Source organism: Danio rerio, chromosome 12, assembly GCF_049306965.1.
Source record: "Danio rerio strain Tuebingen ecotype United States chromosome 12, GRCz12tu, whole genome shotgun sequence".
In the NCBI taxonomy this organism is placed as follows: domain Eukaryota; kingdom Metazoa; phylum Chordata; class Actinopteri; order Cypriniformes; family Danionidae; genus Danio; species Danio rerio.
This window is the reverse complement of record NC_133187.1, coordinates 35,511,077-35,531,090: the sequence shown is the minus strand read 5'-3', so window position 1 is coordinate 35,531,090 and position 20,014 is coordinate 35,511,077. Positions and strand designations below refer to the sequence as shown.

General features: G+C 36.1%; 1 protein-coding gene and 1 long non-coding RNA gene across 4 annotated transcripts in view; one reads left to right on the top strand and one right to left on the bottom strand.

Moving 5' to 3' along the window:
• The window catches only part of tmem94 (transmembrane protein 94), a 61,648-nt gene that overhangs the window by 38,713 nt on the left and 2,921 nt on the right, over positions 1–20,014 (top strand). For 2 of the 3 annotated variants that reach the window (XM_021480382.3, XM_021480381.3), the window contains 8 exons: positions 1,181–1,258; positions 2,126–2,211; positions 2,302–2,383; positions 2,474–2,637; positions 2,732–2,823; positions 6,534–6,627; positions 11,116–11,286; positions 14,001–14,700. The exons of the other annotated variant lie outside the window; for it this stretch is intronic. In XM_021480382.3, the coding sequence (XP_021336057.1) occupies positions 1,181–1,258; positions 2,126–2,211; positions 2,302–2,383; positions 2,474–2,637; positions 2,732–2,823; positions 6,534–6,627; positions 11,116–11,286; positions 14,001–14,073 (840 nt within the window). In that variant the 3' untranslated portion in view covers positions 14,074–14,700. Of the gene's footprint in view, positions 1–1,180; positions 1,259–2,125; positions 2,212–2,301; positions 2,384–2,473; positions 2,638–2,731; positions 2,824–6,533; positions 6,628–11,115; positions 11,287–14,000; positions 14,701–20,014 lie in introns of those variants that run through there. 3 annotated transcript variants of the gene reach the window in all.
• LOC141376843 (uncharacterized) lies at positions 694–6,146 on the bottom strand. The gene is made up of 3 exons (XR_012388101.1): positions 5,400–6,146; positions 3,906–4,841; positions 694–2,890 (listed from the first exon to the last, which is right to left on the bottom strand). It is a non-coding gene; the product is annotated as an uncharacterized lncRNA (long non-coding RNA).

Sequence of the window (20,014 nt, the reverse complement as noted above, 5' to 3'; positions counted from 1 at the left end):
CCAGAATGCATTCTTAATACTTGAGCACAGTACTCGTTCTAGAAGTCCCAGAAGTTATTGCGGCAGATGGAGATGGGAAGCGCTGCATTTTATATACCTGTTTGTTATTGAAGTTGGGTGTCAAGGTGGCGCACTGGGTAGCCCAATCGCCTTACAGCAAGAAGGTCGCTGGTTCGAGCCTCAGCTGGGTCAGTTGCCATTTCTGTGTGGAGTTTGCATGTTCTCCTCATGATTTTTTTGCATTGCTGTTCACACTGCTGTCATAAATGTGGCCAATTTAGATTTGCAATGTGAACAGATCATGGTCGTAAACTGATCCGCATGCGCAAAAGTACTGTGACAGCACAAAATGTCCAATCATGCACACAATGTTTATGCTGTATGAAGTAAGCAAAGATTAACAGATTCTGTAACTTTATTGACTTTACTGGCAATTGTTCTTCTCAATCTTATTCTTTTTTTGTAAAACTACGACAAAGAGGGGGAAAGAGTGTATATAGATTCAATTTTACTTTAACATGTTCAATTCAGTCAGCAGTCAAATTTTACTAATGCACATTTTTCAGACAAGTCTTAATATGCATTCCAGGAAAACTATTAAATGAGACCATTTGAATCGAATATTAGCAAAATTATCATATTTACACCCCCAGCATAACATATAAGCCATGGAGATGTGTTTGTACAATACAAGTGGTAAAAAACTAATTATAATCAAATTACCCTTGAATATTTTCAAAAATAGAGCTTTGGTTAAAATAAAGCACTTACATATATAGGGGCGCACGCTGAGAGAAACCGAAAGTAACCCAAACTCATAGTACAGTACTTTAAATGTCCAGTAGGTGGGGGTAAAAACCACAAGTAGCTAAAAGCGACTGCACAACAACGATAGTGTTTCAAACATATATGTTTTGTTGGGCTGAATCTCGAGTAAAGTCTTGATTGGATATGCGGCCGGCAGGAGTGCGATATGCACATTAATATAGCAGCATTTTCTTATGATACTGTATAACAATCATTAATATTTTTACAGTACTGTGACGGTTGGGTTTAGGGTTGGGGTGTAAGTAAGCATTTACAAAAATAAAATTTATTTGGTAATTTTATAGATAAGATAAATAATACTCGGTACAACTACTGTTTTTATGTTACTGTGATTTTTCTGATTTTTCTTCAGGCGAGACACACCACCTATGGCATTCGCAAGTGCTTCCTCTTCCTCCTGCAGTGTCAGCTGACACTGGTCATCATTCAGGTGAATCCAAAACAATTCAAATCAATCCATTAGTAAATCAAAGAAATTATTACCAGTTGAAAAATAGGCATGACCAGCTTGTACATACATGATGCAGAATTGGCTTCTCGAGACTTACACGCTTGCAATATTTATTCAAAATGGAAGAGAAACCTATTTGTAACTCTTGTAAGAATATTTTGACTATAAAACATATTTTTAAAGAATGTCTATGTTTAATCGATATGAGTTAATGTTTTTATTCAGGAAATATTTGAAGGGAAATGTTTACAACTGTCTTCTGGAGGGATTTTTGTATAATTATTATTATCCAAATTGAAAGATTTTATATGACTTTTTATCAGCATTGTTATTTGTAATTTGTTTTTTGCACAATGCAAGATTATTATGAAACAGTTTTGATTATTAATGATATATTGAATGTTTATTACCACTGTTGCCATGAATATGCATTCTTACTCCTTACTGATTTCTTATTTTTTTTTCCATGTTTGCCACACTTTAATGTTTCAGATCATCAAACAAATTGAATTATTAGTGAAAGACAACACAAGAAAAAACACATCATGCAGTTTTGATACAATCTTTCATACAGGGCCATGTAGTTTTGGATTTTGCTTTCCCCTTGATAATAAAAAGCTTTATTTCAAAAACTGTGTGTCATTTTTGACTACTGCTTAAATTAGTTTGATGATCTGAAACATTAAAGTGTAACAAACATGTACAAATACTAGAAATCAGTAAAGGGTCAAACACTTTTTCACACCACAGAAACATGCTGCTGATATGGCATTCAAACCTGAATAAATAAGTAAATCACACTGAATTATTACTCAAAGTTCAACTCTCGACATCTTGGTTTCGCAGTTTCTGGCTTGCCTTATTCAGCTGCCTCCTCCCATGAACATCACAGACATACTGTGGCTTTCCTGCTTCTGTTACCCTCTGCTCAGGTAACAGACAAGAAATGTTGTGTGTTTTAGTAGAACTAGGTCACTATGTCATATCTGAGCATATATTAAGAACTATTTTGGCATTCACAGCGTGTCCTTGCTGGGAAAACCTCCTGACAGTTCGGTCATGACAGTTGCCACTGGAAAGAATTTGGACTCTATACCACGCAAGGTCAGTCCTGAGACCAACAATGCTCCCGATTTAAATTATTGAAACAAGCTTAACATGTGATGTTGTGTTATTTTTGACTGCCTCCCACAGACCCAGCACTACTTCCTGGGCTGGTTCCTGTTGAAGTTTGGTCTGACGGTGTTGGCCTACTTAGTCGGCTTCGGCTTTTCGCTACAGGAAGTTTGTTCTAGAGCAGCAAACTTCACGAAAACCGACAACAGCACTATCAACTGCTCGCACATACTCACATCTAGGTATACAAGCACTTGCACAAATACTCTTGAATGTCAGTTTCAAGTTTATGAATTTATTATAAGTGGTGATCAATGATTAATGTGTTCCGCACAGCTCCCAGGGTGCCCCAGAGTGGTTTGGTGAATTGTCCAATGGGCTGCTTTTGATTCAGAAGATCATGGCAGGTTTTCTGGCCTTGCATACAGGTGACTTTATTAAAAAATAGAATACACTTCCATTGCTGTGCTCTTTATTCTGCAAAGCATTAGTTAGCTTAAAGGACCATGACACCCCCACTTTCGGTTTAAGTCTACTTCAGAATTTTTTCAAAAGATGCATGATTAATGGGCAGAGCTCCGCGAGCATTGGGCAGGAGTGGGCGTAGCCAGCAGGGGAGAAGGTGAGCGAACAACTGTTGTAGTCAGTTAGCTCACAAAATAAGACACAAACCGTGAGGAGACGCATGAGTTTATAGTTTACAAAGTTAAAATGCAAACAAATGAACAGTGAATTTATGCCCTGCTACATTTGTTATTCGTAATTTCATAAACAGAAAACCACAATTTATATCATTATAAAGACGTGTGTTCATGTAAACACTATAAATGAGGACTTCTCCCTCAATCCCCGTATCCAGCAGACTCAGTGCAGCAGGTCTCCTGACCGGTCTATTTTAACCGTTAGCCCTGCTGGTAATCTGGAGGATTTAGGCGAACACAGCAGCATGGCGATGTGTCTGAATGTGAATGAACTCCTGATAAAAGACGGCGTCCGCCATTCTCTAATTCTCGTGCTGCTCTCCCGACAAAAATGCTAGCAGCACACACACAGCTTTGCTGTATGATCGGCCCTGACAAGATCGCGGGGGAAAACATGCAACAAACCCCGTGGATCATGGAAACAAACGCATATGAGCCTACATGAACGGCTAAATACTGTGCCGTGGTTTCCGTGTCTCTCAGCTCGGGCTTGACACTGGCAGGTCTGGCAGGTCTCATGAATAATTAAGCAGCCGGCTCTTCTCATAGGATAAGAAAACTCCGCTATGAATAATAATGAGAAACCGACGCGTCATCATTGCACTTGCAGTTCTGAGCTACGTCGCCGATTTTGATCCCGCCCCAAAAATCATTTTAAACCCGGAAGCTGAAATTAGCTGACAAAAGCTCAAAATTATCCCGTTTCCCCCACAATTAAAGCTGACAGGTGCTAACATTGTCTTAACTGATGCTCAACACACACACATCTGTTAATATTAAAAAAAAAAGTTCTCCGGGGTGTCCTGAACCTTTAAATCTGTTCTGTTTTAGGACTTTTAGTACATTTGCTTATAGAGGGAAATCTAGGAAAATCAAACAGCAGCAAACACTGCTTAAACTACTTGCTCCACAAACAAAACATCTTATCTAATTTATGCATTCATTTGTTTTTGTTTTTTTTATAAGAATGTTTATTGGAAATATATATTGTATTATGTAGAATGTAAGAATACAATGAGTATAATGACATGCTTTTTAAAAGAAAAACAATTTGCAAAAGAAAAATAATTCCACTCATTTTGTGGCTGACTGCAACTTGATGTAAGAGAGAGGTTTCCCTGCCCAATAAATTGGTTGACAACTCGTATGAACATGCCTCCGCAGTAACATGTATAATCCTATTTACAAGACAGGACGTGCGCATAGCAACCAGGATTAAAAGATGTTCAACTCGCTGTGATCATCAATCATCATCAATTGTGATCAAGACCAGTTTAAAACATTTTAAGTCTGTTGCAAATTTGTAATGAATTACAGCGATTTTACAGTCTTTATCACCACAGCCGTGTGTCAGTTCTATTATTAATGAATACGCTTTAATCTCGGTTTATGGATGTTAAATCAGGTTTATTTTGTACATTAACATAATGGATATCCATACACATATCACATTTTCCACTTTGTCTGTGTATGTGTGTGTGTCTGCTGTGTGTGCGTGCATAAACTTTGTAACGTCATTGTTTGTGACTCATCATTGCAGAAAGGCTTGAATTAACTCGACAACAAATTTATGAAATAATTATTGGAAAAGTTCTTACTGTAGTATTTCTCACAAACGTTACGTGAGATCTGCTTCCTTCATGTCTGTCACTTTTCTGTTTATCTGACACAGCTGGAGATTGAGGCACACTCTGACAGGCACGTAGGAACGGTGGGCAGGGAGAACTAGCATTAAAGACATAAGCCTGATTTATACTTCTGCGTCAAACACCGGCGTATGCTACGGCGCTGACGCATAGCCCTTCGCCGTGGCCATCGCCGTCACTGACGTGCACCTCTCAAAAAATGTAACTACACGTCGCAACGACGCGTAGCGTAAGCTCTGTGATTGGTCGGCTTGGTAGCGCTGACGAGTCTGGGCGGGACCGAGAGGCGCGCGAATGGCGCGACGCCGCGCGAGCGATTGTTTACAAGTGTGGAGTCCAGTGAAGGAGCTCCAGATGGAAAGTTTTGTTTTGTGTTTACCTCATAGTTAAAGTTATTGCACGTCCGCCGGTTCCTGCCTCAAAATGAGCGAGTTTGAGCCACTTGTACATCCCGGAAGTGTTCAGGAAATGCAAAAAAGTAGCGAAGAAACTTGACACAGAGGAACATTTACACCTCACTGCCAACTAGCGTTTCGGAAGTGTTAATGCAGACTGGCAGAGACAGCGCGCAGAAGTATAAATGCACAGCCACGCGCGTTGCCTGCACCGTGGGTTACGTCGGTCACCTGACGCAGAAGTATAAATCAGGCTATAGACCACAAAAACAGCTACACTGTGTTCAGAGCAGAAAATTCCAATATTCTGAAAGGTATAATAAATAATCTGATGAGTCATTTGAGCTGAAACACAAAAGTCGTATCTTAAATCTTGAAAAAGGGGTAAAATAGGTGCCCTTTAATGCCATAAAAAAAGTTGTTGTTGCTGGCATGGCATTAAATAAAAATAAATATGTTATGATATAATATACAAACGTGTGTGTTTATGGCTCTACATAAAAATAAAAAGTAATATAACAAAAAAATAACATTTACATCATCACCCAACACAGCAAGGAGTTTTTTAATGCTAAATATAAATGGAAGTGAATGAGACCAGTTTCAATACTACTTATTAATATTAAATATGACTGTTTTTAGCTAAATTAAATTTAGCACTAATAATAAGTTAATTTTTTATTTTATTAGTTTATAGTATTAAATCCTAGTGCATTATAGTATTTCATTCAATCATAGTCAATTATTCACTCTAAAAACAAGTTTTTTTTTTTTTTTTATTTAAACAACATTTTATTTAATTAAATTTAAATGCTATTTTCAGAGTTCATACGATCCTGAAAAACCTGGAAAAGTTTTTAAAAAATCATGGATATTAGTTTAACAAATATCTGTAGACTTAAATATGGGTTAGTGGTCTTCCTTTCTGTCCATGGCCAAACTTATGCTCTCACATTATTAGTGCTGAGTAAGCATTATCTAAATAAATTTTACACACACACACACACACACACACACACACAAGATTAATAAAGATTAATTTAAACTAAATAAATTGTTGTATGTTTTATAGTATGCTGTAATAACTTTAAACATGCATTGTTTTTCTTGTTATTTACTATGTATACGTAGACATTACATGAAATATCAGGTCATGAAAATTTACTTGAAAGTCCTGAAAAAGTCATGGAAAATTTTAGTAGTAAAAATGTGTATGAACCCCGTATTTAAAAATTACACTGGGTATTTTGTGATTTGGGTTTTGTATTGGTAAACCATGATCCTCTTTTTACTATTTGATTTATCTGGATTTGAATGGATTTGAATTATTGTAAAAAACATGATGAAGTTGTAGTGATGTTATTTCTGCTTTTGTTTGCTCTTTTTTTTTCCCCAGTGGTCATCTCTTTCAGCTATGTACACCGTTCACAACCCCTGTGGAGGAGAAACCCATTCAGCAACACATGGTGGTGTCTCACAGTGCCTGTGGTGTGAGTGTTTTCTGTTTAAATTATTCAGTGTAGAAGGGCTTCATGGTGGCGCAGTGAGTAGCACGATCTCTTCACAGCAAGAAATTCGCTGGTTTGAGCCTCGGCTGGGTCAGTTGGCATTTCTGTGTGGAGTTTGTTGGTGTGGGTTTCCTCCGGGTGCTCCGGTTTCCCACACAAGTCCAAAGACATGCACTATAGGTAAATTGGGTAAGCTAAATTGGCCGTAGTGTATGTGTTTGAATGAGAGTGTATGGGTGTTTCCCAGTGATGGGTTGCAGTTGGAAGGGCATCCACTGCGTTAAGCATGTGCTGGATACGTTGGCGGATCAGTCTGCTGAAAAGTAAATGAATGAATGAATTTTCAGTGTAGAGAAGTCATTTGTACAATTTCTAATAATAATAATAATTCATTTTATTTATAAATGGCGCCTTTCTGGACACCCAAGGTCGCCTTACAGTAAGCATCATCAGACATGCTAAACAACTTAAACATTACTAAAAACAATCAATGACCAAACAAGTTAAAACGCAATAGCGAAAAAGAACATAATAAAAACATGATAAAAAATTGTTAAGTAAAAGCCTGCTTAAAAAGATGGGTCTTTAGACGTGATTTAAAATTGTGAAGACTATCACTGCTCCTAAGATCTACTGGAAGTGAGTTCCATAGCCTAGGAGCCATAGAGCTAAAAGATCTGTCTCCCATTGTGCTCAGTCGAGTGCGAGGTGGTGCCAGAGTGAAGTTGTTAGCTGACCTAAGGGTACGAGAAGGGGTGTAGATATGGAGAAGTTCAGTGAGATATTGAGGAGCGAGATTATGAAGTGCCTTGAAAGTTAGAAGTAATATTTTAAAATCAATTCGATATTTTACTGGAAGCCAATGAAGCTGATAGAGGAGTGGTGTGACGTGCTCGTGAGATGGGGTCCTAGAGATGACACGAGCTGCATGGTTCTGAACCAGTTGGAGTTTATGAAGAAGTTTGGAAGGAAGTCCAGAAAGAAGTGCATTACAGTAGTCAAGACGTGAAGTAACTAATGCGTGGATGAGAATTGCTGTGTTATTAGTTGTGAGAGAAGGGCGGAGACGAGTGATATTACGCAGGTGAAAATATGCAGTACGTGTAATATTATTAATGTGACCTTCAAATGAGAGTGTGCTATCCAAGATGACACCCAAACTCTTTACCTGCATGGAGGGAAAAATTGTACTGTTATCAATGTTTATAGTGAATTTATCAGCTTTATCCAAAACACTTTTAGTGCCGATGAGAAGGGCTTCAGTTTTGTCGCTGTTTAATTTTAAAAAGTTAGCTGAAAGCCAGATTTTTATTTCAGCTAAACATCTGCTCAAAGCAGGAGGAGGAAAAGAACAGGAGGGCTTGGTGGACAGGTAGAGTTGAGTGTCGTCAGCATAACAGTGAAATTGTATGTTGTATTTTCTGAAAATGTGACCAAGAGGCAGTAGATATATGATAAACAGGAGTGGACCCAGTACAGAACCCTGTGGGACACCAGTAGTGACAATCTGCGGTCTTGACTTAAAATCTTTAATTTGAACAAACTGAGTACGATCTTCAAGATATGACTTCAACCATAAAAGAAGGGTGCCAGAGATCCCTAGTGAGGCAAGCCTATTCAAAAGAACCTTGTGCGAAACCGTGTCAAAGGCTGCACTCAAGTCCAGGAGAATAAGAATTGACAGTAAACCAGAGTCTGCTGCCAATAGTAGATCGTTAGTGTTCCTGACAAGAGCAGTCTCAGTGCTGTGGTTGGGACGAAAACCAGACTGGAAGAGCTCAAACAAATTGTTATTAGCAAGGTATATATGGAGTTGAGACGCAACACATTTTTCCAGTATTTTTTAGATAAATGGCAAATTGGAAATTGGTCTATAGTTGGCCAAATTGGATGAATCAGCTCCAGGTTTTTTTAGTACTGGGGTGATTACAGCAGTTTTAAGTAAAGATGGGACAGATCCAGAATCCAGTGATTTGTGAATAATGTTAGTAATCAGTTTGGACAATGATGGAAGACAGGTCTTAACTAAGCATGTAGGAAGTGGATCAAGCAGGCAGTTGGTAGTTTTAGATTTCTGTATATGACCAACTATTTCAGTGGTAGATGGTAAGGTAAAAGTATCAAAAGAGAAATGTGTGATGATTTCAGAAACATTTTGGCTGAAGTCAGGGGCTGAAATATTTGTATGTAATTGATGATGAATGTCCTTAATTTTTGTTTCAAAAAAAGACAGGAAGCTGTTACATAACTCAGTTGAAGAAGAAAGTGATGTGTCAGGAAAACTTAATGATTTTTTAACTACAGAGAAGAGTAATCTAGAGTTACCCTGACTAGATTCTATTCTGTTAGCATAATAGTCAGATTTTGCTTTAAGTAATGCTTCCTTATAATGATGAGCATGTTCTGTAAACATTTCTTTGTGGACAGTTAACCCAGACTTCTTATACAACCGTTCCAACCTGCGACCTTTAGTTTTGAGTTGATGCAGATCAGAAGTAAACCAAGGAGCAGAAACAGAAAAAGAGACAGTCCGGGTTTGTAAAGGTGCAAAAGTGTCCAAAATTTCAGATAGTCCATTATTGTAAATAGACACCAGAGCATCAGCAGAAGATGAGTCCACATTGTATGCAAAACTATTAAGTACATCTGAAAAATGTAATAAATCAATGTTCTTAACGTTTCTAAATTTGATTGTCCGGGGTGACTGCAATTTAAAAACTGCAAGCTGAGCACAAAAAGACACTAAGAAATAGTCGGATATAAGAAGATCAGAAACAGTACATTTGTTAGGGATTATTCCAGAGCAACAGATGAGATCAAGGGTATGGCCTTTAGTGTGTGTAGGGAAATTAGCAAATTGCTGCATTCCAAAGCTGTCCAAACAAGATAAAAAGTCGATTGTATTAATATTGTTGCCAGCATCAATATGAATATTAAAATCACCCAGCATAATAACATTAGGAGACAAGGAGCACAGCTCAGTTAAAAACTCAGAAAGTTCAGTTAAAAAGGTTGATCTGCTTTTAGGAGGACGGTATATTGTAGCAAGAATAGTCGGAACTGCCCCATTAATTTTAATGATGACTGACTCAAAAGAGGGGTATTCAGAAACAGTTACTTGAGATACCTTCCATTTCTCCTTATAGAGTATCGCCACGCCCCCTCCCCGTCCAGTAATGCGGCGTTTACAAATGTATTTGTATCCTGGTAAAACAGCTTGGTTAAAATAAAAGAAATCATCATGTCTTTGCCAAGTTTCAGTAAGACAGAGGAAATCAAACTTATGGTCAGACAGTACGTCTTGCAGCAGATGACTTTTATTAGATAACGAGCGAATGTTGAGTAGTCCAAAAGATAGATTGTTTTTGCATGCTTCGTTGGAAGCGGAGTTTGCTGGGTATGTGAGTACATTACGGTCAATGGATCGTACTGACCTTGATGCCTGGCGAGGGTTAGACGACCAGAAAGACCGTATTTGGGATAAGTTGTCAATGTTGTAGGACCGTCGTGATCCTCGGTGAATATATCTCCGACGTGGCCGGACCGCGATGTCCGGATGAAAGCGCAGCGTTGACGGAGTCTCCGAGAAGTGGGAGCGGAGTTGAAGAAGTTCCTCTGCCGAATACTAAAGTAGTAGCTCCGCAGGGCGATATACAGCAGCGAGGAAGATCCAGAGTGTTATGACCCGAACAAGCAGGTCAGGAGCTTTCATTGTCGTTTCGTCTCTTCTCCGGGTTTGAGTTGATTGACAGCTGCTGTGACAGACTGTCACAAAGTCACGATAAGCACCAAAAGCAGACCGGTGCAGTGGAAAGTGCAGAGGTTTAGCATAAAGTGCTATGCGTTATACAGTAGATGTACTGTCAACTGTGTAGTCCAGACAGAAGTTCTTTAAAAAGTTTTTTAAAAATATTGTCCGTGGGTAGCGGCAGCTAAAAGCGCCAGCGTGCACCCTAACCGGAAGTTCGGTAAGTTCATGTAGCAGTGCTGCCATGAAACTCTATGCACGGTCACCATGATACTGTAGGTCACCTAATCTGTTTATGCGTTATCAACTACATGGTGCAGGAGATTGGTTGCTGTCGCCTCGGCAGCTAATAAGCTTGCTCCTCATCCCCGTCATTCTACGCTGTTAAGCTGTAGCTCATTTTTGGAGACCCTCCTCTACATCAGCTTCACTTGTGTTTAGATCTGCTATGGTTTGCAGCTAAATTTTTTGTCGCAGCAGCATATTATATTCTCAGATGGTATGTCTGTGAATAGAGCATGTGACCTGCTACTGCGAGTATGTCGCAATTATCAAAGCAGCAGCGTAGCAGGTCTATTCCGCTAAGACCAAACACATATACATATTCATTATCATACTAAATCCTGAGAGTGGTCGTGACAGAAGTAAAAGTAATTTAAAAATCTGCCATCATATAAATGCTCTTTACATGCCACCTAATTTTCTCCACTCCCTTGTGTTAGGTTGTTGGGACAGGTGGTGCAGGCTGTGATTGATTATCATTTGTGGAGGAACAGGAGAACAGAGGTGGTGTTCACTCTTCATCACATTCCCCTGATGGTGTGGCTGTTGGTTTCTCTGTCCATCGTGCTTGTGGTGCTAATCAATGAAGCAGTAAAACTGCATGAAATCAGGTAAGAGACAAAGGCGAAGGGGTGGTACAAATTACAGGGTAAAAATTCTCTCATCATTTCCTTATTTTGAAGTCAAAAGTTCAAACCTGTGTGACTTTCTTTCCTCTGCTGTTTTTTATTGAAGTATTGTGACTCATTTAAAATATATTAAGTCATCTAAAGCTGTATAGCAGTTTGAATAATACACCAAAATGCACACTGTTTTCAAACAATTGAGGTCAATAAGATTTTATACTTTAAATTCTGCATTGAGGCATTGAATCTTAGTGGTGGAAAGAGTACTGAAAAATCATACTCAAGTAAAAGTGCCATTATGTGCCCAAAAATGTAGTGCAAGTAGAGTTAAAGTATCTGTTGTAAATATTACTCAAAATATGATTTAGCAGAGCTTTTAGAAGTACTCAAGAGTAGTGAGTAGTGGGTAATACAATGTAAAACGTTGATGCGTTCACATGCAGTTTGTGCAGGGATGTGTAAATGTAACATTTTGTAGAGCATTTAGTGCTCTTCCTATCTTTATTCGTTCCTTCTTTCCATTGTTTGTTTGTTCTTACCTTCATTTATTAGTTTATTTGGTCCTCCCTTCGTTCGGTCGGTCGTTTGTTTGTTCGGTTAATCGATCTTTCGTTCGTTTGGTCATTCGTTTCGTTTGTTCAGTCATTCCTTCCTTCCTTCATTCAGTCCTTCTTTTTTTCTTTCATTCGGTCCTTTCTTCCTTCTTTTATTAGTTCAGTCCTCCCTTCCATTCCTTGTTTGGCCCTTCATTCATTTAGTCCTTCCTACATTTATTAGTTCAGTCCTCCCTTTCATTATTCGGTCCTTCCTTCCATTCCTTGTTTGGCCTTTCCTTAAATTCTTCATTGGTTCTATTTAGTGATTGTTCAAGGCTGTTGACGTCATCATACAGTCGACATCCCTCATTTTCTCATCAGTGACGTCTGACATGCATCTAAACAGTTTCTGGGTCATTGTGTACAAACATTTTGAACATCTTCTTGGACACTTTTAATGCTTCCAAAAAGTTTGCTGCATTTATAAAGTGCCCATGTCTTAAGTTATTTAATGTGATGTGATTTACTTTCTGTGTGTGATTTGATTGGACAGAAATTGCATGAATGATTTTTCTACTTTAGCCAATCCCCATAGACAAGAAAAAAATAAAGTAGTGACCGCAGGTTGAAGTAAAGTAGTGGAGTAAAAGTACTGATACTGCACTAAAAATGTACTCAAGGGAGAGTAAAAGTACTTGGTAAATTACAATTCCTAAGAAAAACTACTCAATTACAGTAATTTGAGTATTTGTCATTTGTTACCTTACACCACTGCTGATCTAAAGTGACATAAAGATGTTTATTATGCTACAAAAGGTTTCAGTTTCATATTCAATTGTATTTGTTATTCAATAAACCACTGAATCCTCAAAAGGCTATTATGAATTCTACAAATATGAAGCACAACGGTTTTCAACATTTATAATAAGAAATGTTTCTTAAGCAGCGAATAAAGTCTATAAAATAACCAGGTGTTTATACTGTAACTTACAGCACCAATCCAGACAATACATCACTTTAAACCATTAAAATGCCAATAAAGTCACTTTTTCAAACTTTTCAGCATCAAAATTATTTGAGGGACAGATCAGTGTTTCATAGTGCAATTCATAAAGACAAAAGTATGTCAAAATACATACAAATACTAATTTATAAATGTTTTTCTATATTTCTCAAATTACAGTTCAAAAATATTACAACTGAAAAACATTATCTAATAATATATTGGAATATTTGCACAGAATAATAATGTGCATCTGAATTCTTATTTTCTACATATTTATTTCAAATTTGTTGTCAAATTCAGTTAAATTTTAAGTTTTACTTAGAAGCTGTATTTACATCTACAAATGTAAGTAATATGTAATCAAGGCAGTGTTTCTAACCCAGTGAGAATAAAATTGCCATTCTTCTGAGAGTTTGTTTAGAACAATTATGAAAACAAACATTAAACATTGACATTTTAATGTATTATAATTCTCTGTGAATAATATATATATATATATATATATATATATATATATATATATATATATATATATATATATATATATATATACAACAGTTCTGTCTGGTTCTCAAATCTGATTGGCTGATAGCTGTGTGATATTCTGCAATATCAGAACTCCTACAGCCTCTTTACCCTTTGTGTATTACTCCGCCCACATACAGCCAGCAAAAAGCAGACACTACAGATCTAAAGTTTAAAAGATGCACGCTCAACTGTTTAACTGTCAGCTTATGATTTGAATCCGGAAGAAAGTAGTTCCTCATACAAAAGGGTTTTTGAGACTCTCCATGTTTGATTTTGTTTTTATATACACAATTATGCCATTAAACTGTTGTATAAACGCATTATCACACTCGTAGCAGTGCAATATGGCTGTATATCGGCACTGGTGGGGGCACTAAGGCACTCGGACTCGTGCCACCAGTGCTGATATACAGCCATATCGCACAGCTCCTCGTGTGATATTGCTCATATATATATATATATATATATATATATATATATATATATATATATATATATATATATATATATATATATACACACACACACACACACACACACATACATATATATATATACTCCATCTATTTATGATTTTTTTTTAAAGATTTTCTTAATAACTATTTCATTCGATCTGTTTCTGTTTTCAGGGTACGAGTGCGTTACCAGAAGAGGCAGAAGCTTCAGTTTGAGACGAAGCTGGGAATGAACTCTCCTTTCTGACCCACGTCTGTCCTTGTCCTGTTGATTAGAGTGATGGAGTAGATGATGTTTCACATGGCTCCATTGAAGGCCACAGAGGGCTGTTTTCTTCAGTGTCTTTGATCTGCGCTCATCTGTACTGTGTGAGGGACGTTCATCTGCATGCTGCTGTGGTTTGGACAGGGTCATTCATTAAGGGATTATTTTATTCTTTGATTACCCTCGAAACCTCAAAACTGCAAGATACAAGCAACAAACAGAGGGCTAAATTAGCATGATTTTACATGTATTTTAGATTTTGTGAAATAATAGGGTTTTATCGAAATCTTTTCAGTTTCGAACACAAAGAGCTTTGGTCTTAGTGTTTGTATACATTTTTAGTGCAGTTTATTTACATTGTCAGAAGAGCTTGTCGGAGCCTGTTTTAACAGGTTATAATGTGAATGTCATCGCCTCGACTTACCTCATATTCAGAGGGGGAATATTTCATTCGTTTTTTATTTAGTGATGCACAAGTGAGTTTATTTATAACAATATTTCAGCTGTTTAGCTGAAAAACTTTGCTTCCAGAATGTCAAACTAATTCACTAGCTTACCTGCAATCAGTTTTATTTTCCAGATCGATATCAGATTAAATGCATGAACATCTTTTCCTTTTTTAAGTCTTCTTTTAAACTATTTTTACTGCAAAGTTGAATATCAGCACAGCTTTCCAGTCAAAGCCAGAATGTTTCCACTTGAAATGTTCTCATTCTGTCATTTCAGAGGTTTATAAATGTTTTACATATGGTTGTCAGCGAGAATGTATGGAGCCAGATCAGTCTGAAAAATAATACACTTACAAAATCCAATTCATTAGTCCAAAACACAATTCATAAATGTACAAATCCAATTCGTAAATTCAAAACATGATTCATAAATACACAAATCCAATTCGTAATATCAAAACAATATTCATAAATACACCAATTTATTTAGTAAATTCAAAACATGATTCATAAATACACAAATCCAATTCGTAATATCAAAACAATATTCATAAATACACCAATTTATTTAGTAAATTCAAAACATGATTCATAAATACACAAATCCAATTCGTAATATCAAAACAATATTCATAAATACACCAATTTATTTAGTAAATTCAAAACACGATTCATAAATACACAAATCCAATTCGTAAAAAATTCAAAACACGATTCATAAATACACCAATTTAATTTGTAATATTAAAACACAATTTATAAATACTTCAATTTAATTTGTAATATTAAAACACGATTTATAAATACTTCAATGTAATTTGTAATAATTAAACACGATTTATAAATACTTCAATTTAATTTGTAATATTAAAACACGATTCATAAATACTTCAATTTAATTTGTAATATTAAAACACGATTTATAAATACTTCAATTTAATTTGTAATATTAAAACACGATTTATAAATAGATAAATCCAATTAGTAAATTCAAAACACGATTCATAAATACACAAATCCAATTCGTAAAAAATTCAAAACACGATTCATAAATACACCAATTTAATTTGTAATATTAAAACACAATTCGTAAATACTTCAATTTAATTTGTAATATTAAAACACGATTCATAAATACTTCAATTTAATTTGTAATATTAAAACACGATTTATAAATACTTCAATTTAATTTGTAATATTAAAACACGATTCATAAATACTTCAATTTAATTTGTAATATTAAAACACGATTTATAAATACTTCAATTTAATTTGTAATATTAAAACACGATTTATAAATAGATGAATCCAATTAGTAAATTCAAAACACGATTCATAAATATGCAAATGCATTTTGTAAAAAATTCAAAACACGATTCATAAATACACCAATTTAATTCGTAATTCAAAATGCGATTGTGTGTAGCATTTATGAAATGTGTTTTAGAATTTTCAAATTGGGTTTTGTAAATGTGAAATGTGCTGTGCCTGTATCACTTTTATTTTGTAAATGTATTTATTTTTGAGATTGATCTGGCTCCATAATAATGCACTGATTTTTTTTTTTTTTGCATACATTTACGTGCATGAGGACAAAATCACTTTCCTGGATTTTTCACTGTACAGCAGTTTTTGTTAAAAGAGTTGTTTTTTATGTTCTTTAATATATATCTAAAACTCTGAATGGGGTCGGGATTATTTTAAATAGTATTTTTTGTAATTATTTTTTTCCACCAAATGCAGAGAATTCAGTGTTTACTGATAAAGAGGGACATTGAACTTTTACACTGTTCTACCTCTTGCTGATTGCCTCATTATATATTATAACAATAATCTAGGCAACATCATGATTTTAAGGGGTTTTATTATTTTATCCACACTGGCTGCAGCTATGGAACATATGGGGCTCACTTACTGATGTGCTGATTTACAAAAACACGACCAGCTAATCTCCAAATTACCAGCATTTATTTCTTGTTTTTTTTTCTTTCCCACTACCAGTGCAATACTCCCAACTTATGACCTGAACATCGGACTTTCCTAAGACTTTAAAGGGGCAGTTCACACAAAACTAAAAGTTGTCATTTATGTAATCCAATAGTTTCAAACTGGTTTGACTTTCATTTACAGATCACAGCTTATTTATTTGTTTGTGTGTGTGTGTGTGTGTGTGTGTGTGTGTGTGTGTGTGTTTGTGTGTTTGTGTGTTTGTGTGTGTGTGTGTGTGTGTGTGTGTGTGTGTGTGTGTGTGTGTGTGTGTGTGTGTGTGTGTGTGTGTGTGTGTCTGTGTCTGTGTCTGTGTGGAACAATCATTTTCATCTAAATAAGATCTAAAAATGTGTTGGTGCCACATTGACTTTCATTGGAAGGACAAAAAACAAAACAAACATTTTCTAAAAATCTCCATCACTTCTAGTGGTGTTGTCCCTTTAAGTTGCTGCTCAAGTTTCAGATCTTAAATGAATGAGATCATGTGACCTCGTATTTGCAACAACAACAAAAAAACCCTGCCTATCCATTGAGCCACAGTTTGTTCCCTTTTTTTACGTAATGAACCAAAAGATGTCTTAACTTATTGATTTCTTGCCTTTTTATTCCTGTGTAATTAAAATAATGAACACATACTGTAACCTGTAATCTAATGTTGACATTTCTGTACATCTTCACAGCGAAAGATTGCGAGCTACCAGCCTTTACTGTAATGCATCTAAAGATTGTCATAAGCACTGAATGTACATTTTTATGATGCATATTTCATACTTTCTGCTCGTCTCTTCAACAGGAAAGCAGGCATTATGATGTATTTGGAGGTTCTGCTTCATAACATACAGTAACTGTTGCTGTGGTTAAATGTTTCTGCAACCATGCTTTCAGTCATATCAAAGAAATCCAAAAGTATTCCTGAATTTCCTCTCTTCTTCTTTTATTTTTGCTGGATTATTGGTAGAGGGAAATGTAAAATAGCATATAGGGAGAAATGTGTTTAATTAAGCACTGATCTGTTGTGTACAAACTGTCATAACATGAAGAGATGTTTTAGGATACGGGTTTGTGAGCGGTGGTTTGGAAAAGTAAATTTTTTATTTCTGCTAATTATCTTTTTCTCTTTAACTGCATGAGAAAGACTAAACGCAAGATATGTTTTTTATTCATCTGCTGAATATTGAATATGTTGCCTCTTGTCATGCATGGATTAGAAACATTGTTGATTCTTTCTCCATCATTCAGAGAGGCTGTCGTTTTTAAGCCAGGGGTATGAATTCTGCCTCTTTTAGGGGGCTGTAATGAAGCGCTCTGCTACATACAGTACATGCCTGAGCTGCAACCTACACTGATTGACTGGATACACGGATATTTGCTATTTATGAATGTTCATAAGATTTATAAATGTTGTACAGTTTGTATTTTTTTAACATGTCTTTAACATTGATTTTTCTTCTCCCCGCAGATTATTTGTGAACCAATTTTATGTTAATAAATATGTTCATTTCAAAACAGATCTGTGCTCTTTTAACAGGGAACGATTCAGTCTGACTTCAGCTCTTATTAAGTCTTACTTTTCTTTTTTAATATATTATCATTCATTTATTTATTTTCTTTTTGGCTTAGTCCTTTATTAATCCGGGGTCGCCCCATATATATATATATATATATATATATATATATATATATATATATATATATATATATATATATATATATATATATATAAATAATATTTATTTATTAAAAATATATATATAATTATTATTATTTTTATTGCAGAGAGATTCAGTTCTCAGCATCAGTAGACATGTCACTTTTACTGCTTTACACTTTAAATTCCTTAATCAGGGACCAAAGAGGAAACACATTTCTTCATAACAGCAACTGAATATATCCCTTTGCCTTATTTTACATCATCCTTATCAAAACTATATACAGAAAAGCTATAGTTTTGATTTCTGACATTTTTTTCTATTACTATTTGACTATGAAAGGGTGGACATGTTAAGCTCGACAACATTCAATTTCGAACACAACATGAGGAAAAATAGGAAACATAAATGTAGATGGTTACTGTGTGTCACAGCGGACGTTTTACCCTCCTCTGAATAAAGGGAAAAACGGGCATGGGGATGCCAATGAGTACATCAGAGTGTTCCTTAAAGGGGCATTTACCACATCGTGACGGTAGACAGCAATTTCAAGGGCACGTGCAAAATGATTAATAATGTTATAAAAACAAAATAGTTATTAAATTTTTTTGGGGGGGTTCAAATAACTTGTTAGAGACAATGAGAAAATTTAAAAATCTTTCTTTATCTAATCGACCTAGTTTTTGTACTCACTGAGGATGGCTGAGCGGCGTGACATGGCAAAATCACATCCATTCTATGAAAGAACATGGACAGATTGACAAAAACATATTTCAAAACACGTTCAATTCTACCTGCATGCGTGTGAAGGTTTAACCAACCATACTGAAACATGAGAGTTTCATTATTTAGCATTGTGTTCAAAAAGGATTGATCCCGTCTTGTGGGACATCAAAAGCACTTTATAGTGATAACGACCCATTTGCAGTTATTTTGTCAATAAATGCAAAGAAAATTATCTTTTTGGAGCAACTTTTTATTATTATGGGCAAGTTTCATATGCATAAAAAAAGGACGAACTAGATCAAAGCCAAATTCGGCTCGTTTCCTTCAAGAGACTGGGGACTACTGCACAAGTTTGGTGAACATCGTTAATAAAAAAGCAAAGAAGACTTGTAATAAGCAAGACAAAAAAGTGACGGATCTACAAAACCGTTATGCCTAGTTCAGACTGCGTGATTTTAGCCCCGATTTTGGCTCGCCGACAGGTTTTGAGAAATCGCCGACAAATGCCTGAAATCACAGGCAAATCGCTGCTCGTGCACGTGAGTGACAATCACACAGTATGAACTATCAAAGACGCGATCTGAGAGAATCGCCGATGAGTCGCCGATGCCTGTGAGATATTTGGCATGCTAAATATCTGGAGCTGTCGGCGATTCAAATCATGCCGTGTGAATTGAGTTTTGACTGAAAATAACATCAGCCATCGCCCACAGCCAATGAGAGAGCAGCTTTCACGTGTGTGTGTGTGTGTGTGTGTGTGTGTGTGTGTGTGTGTGCGTGTGTGTGTGTGTACCTGCTGCAGGCCAGCGGGAGGCTGGGGGAGAAGTTAAAAGCGCTCTTTTTCGTTTTTTTTGGACCCACGAAATGGAGGAAAAACTAGTGGAGGTTTGACAGGACTCCTGTCAGGCAACTGTGTCTGTTTGACGTTTCATACAGAAAGGAATTAGTTTATTATCAACGTTGAGGAGAAATGGCTAATTCCCTTTAAACCCAGGTGAGCAAACATGTACATGTTCTACCCTATTAAAGGCTTCTTTCTCATTATGTAGTTAATAACAAAAGATATACTACATGTTTTTGGCTGTGAGACGTAGTTTGGACGAAGTTGTC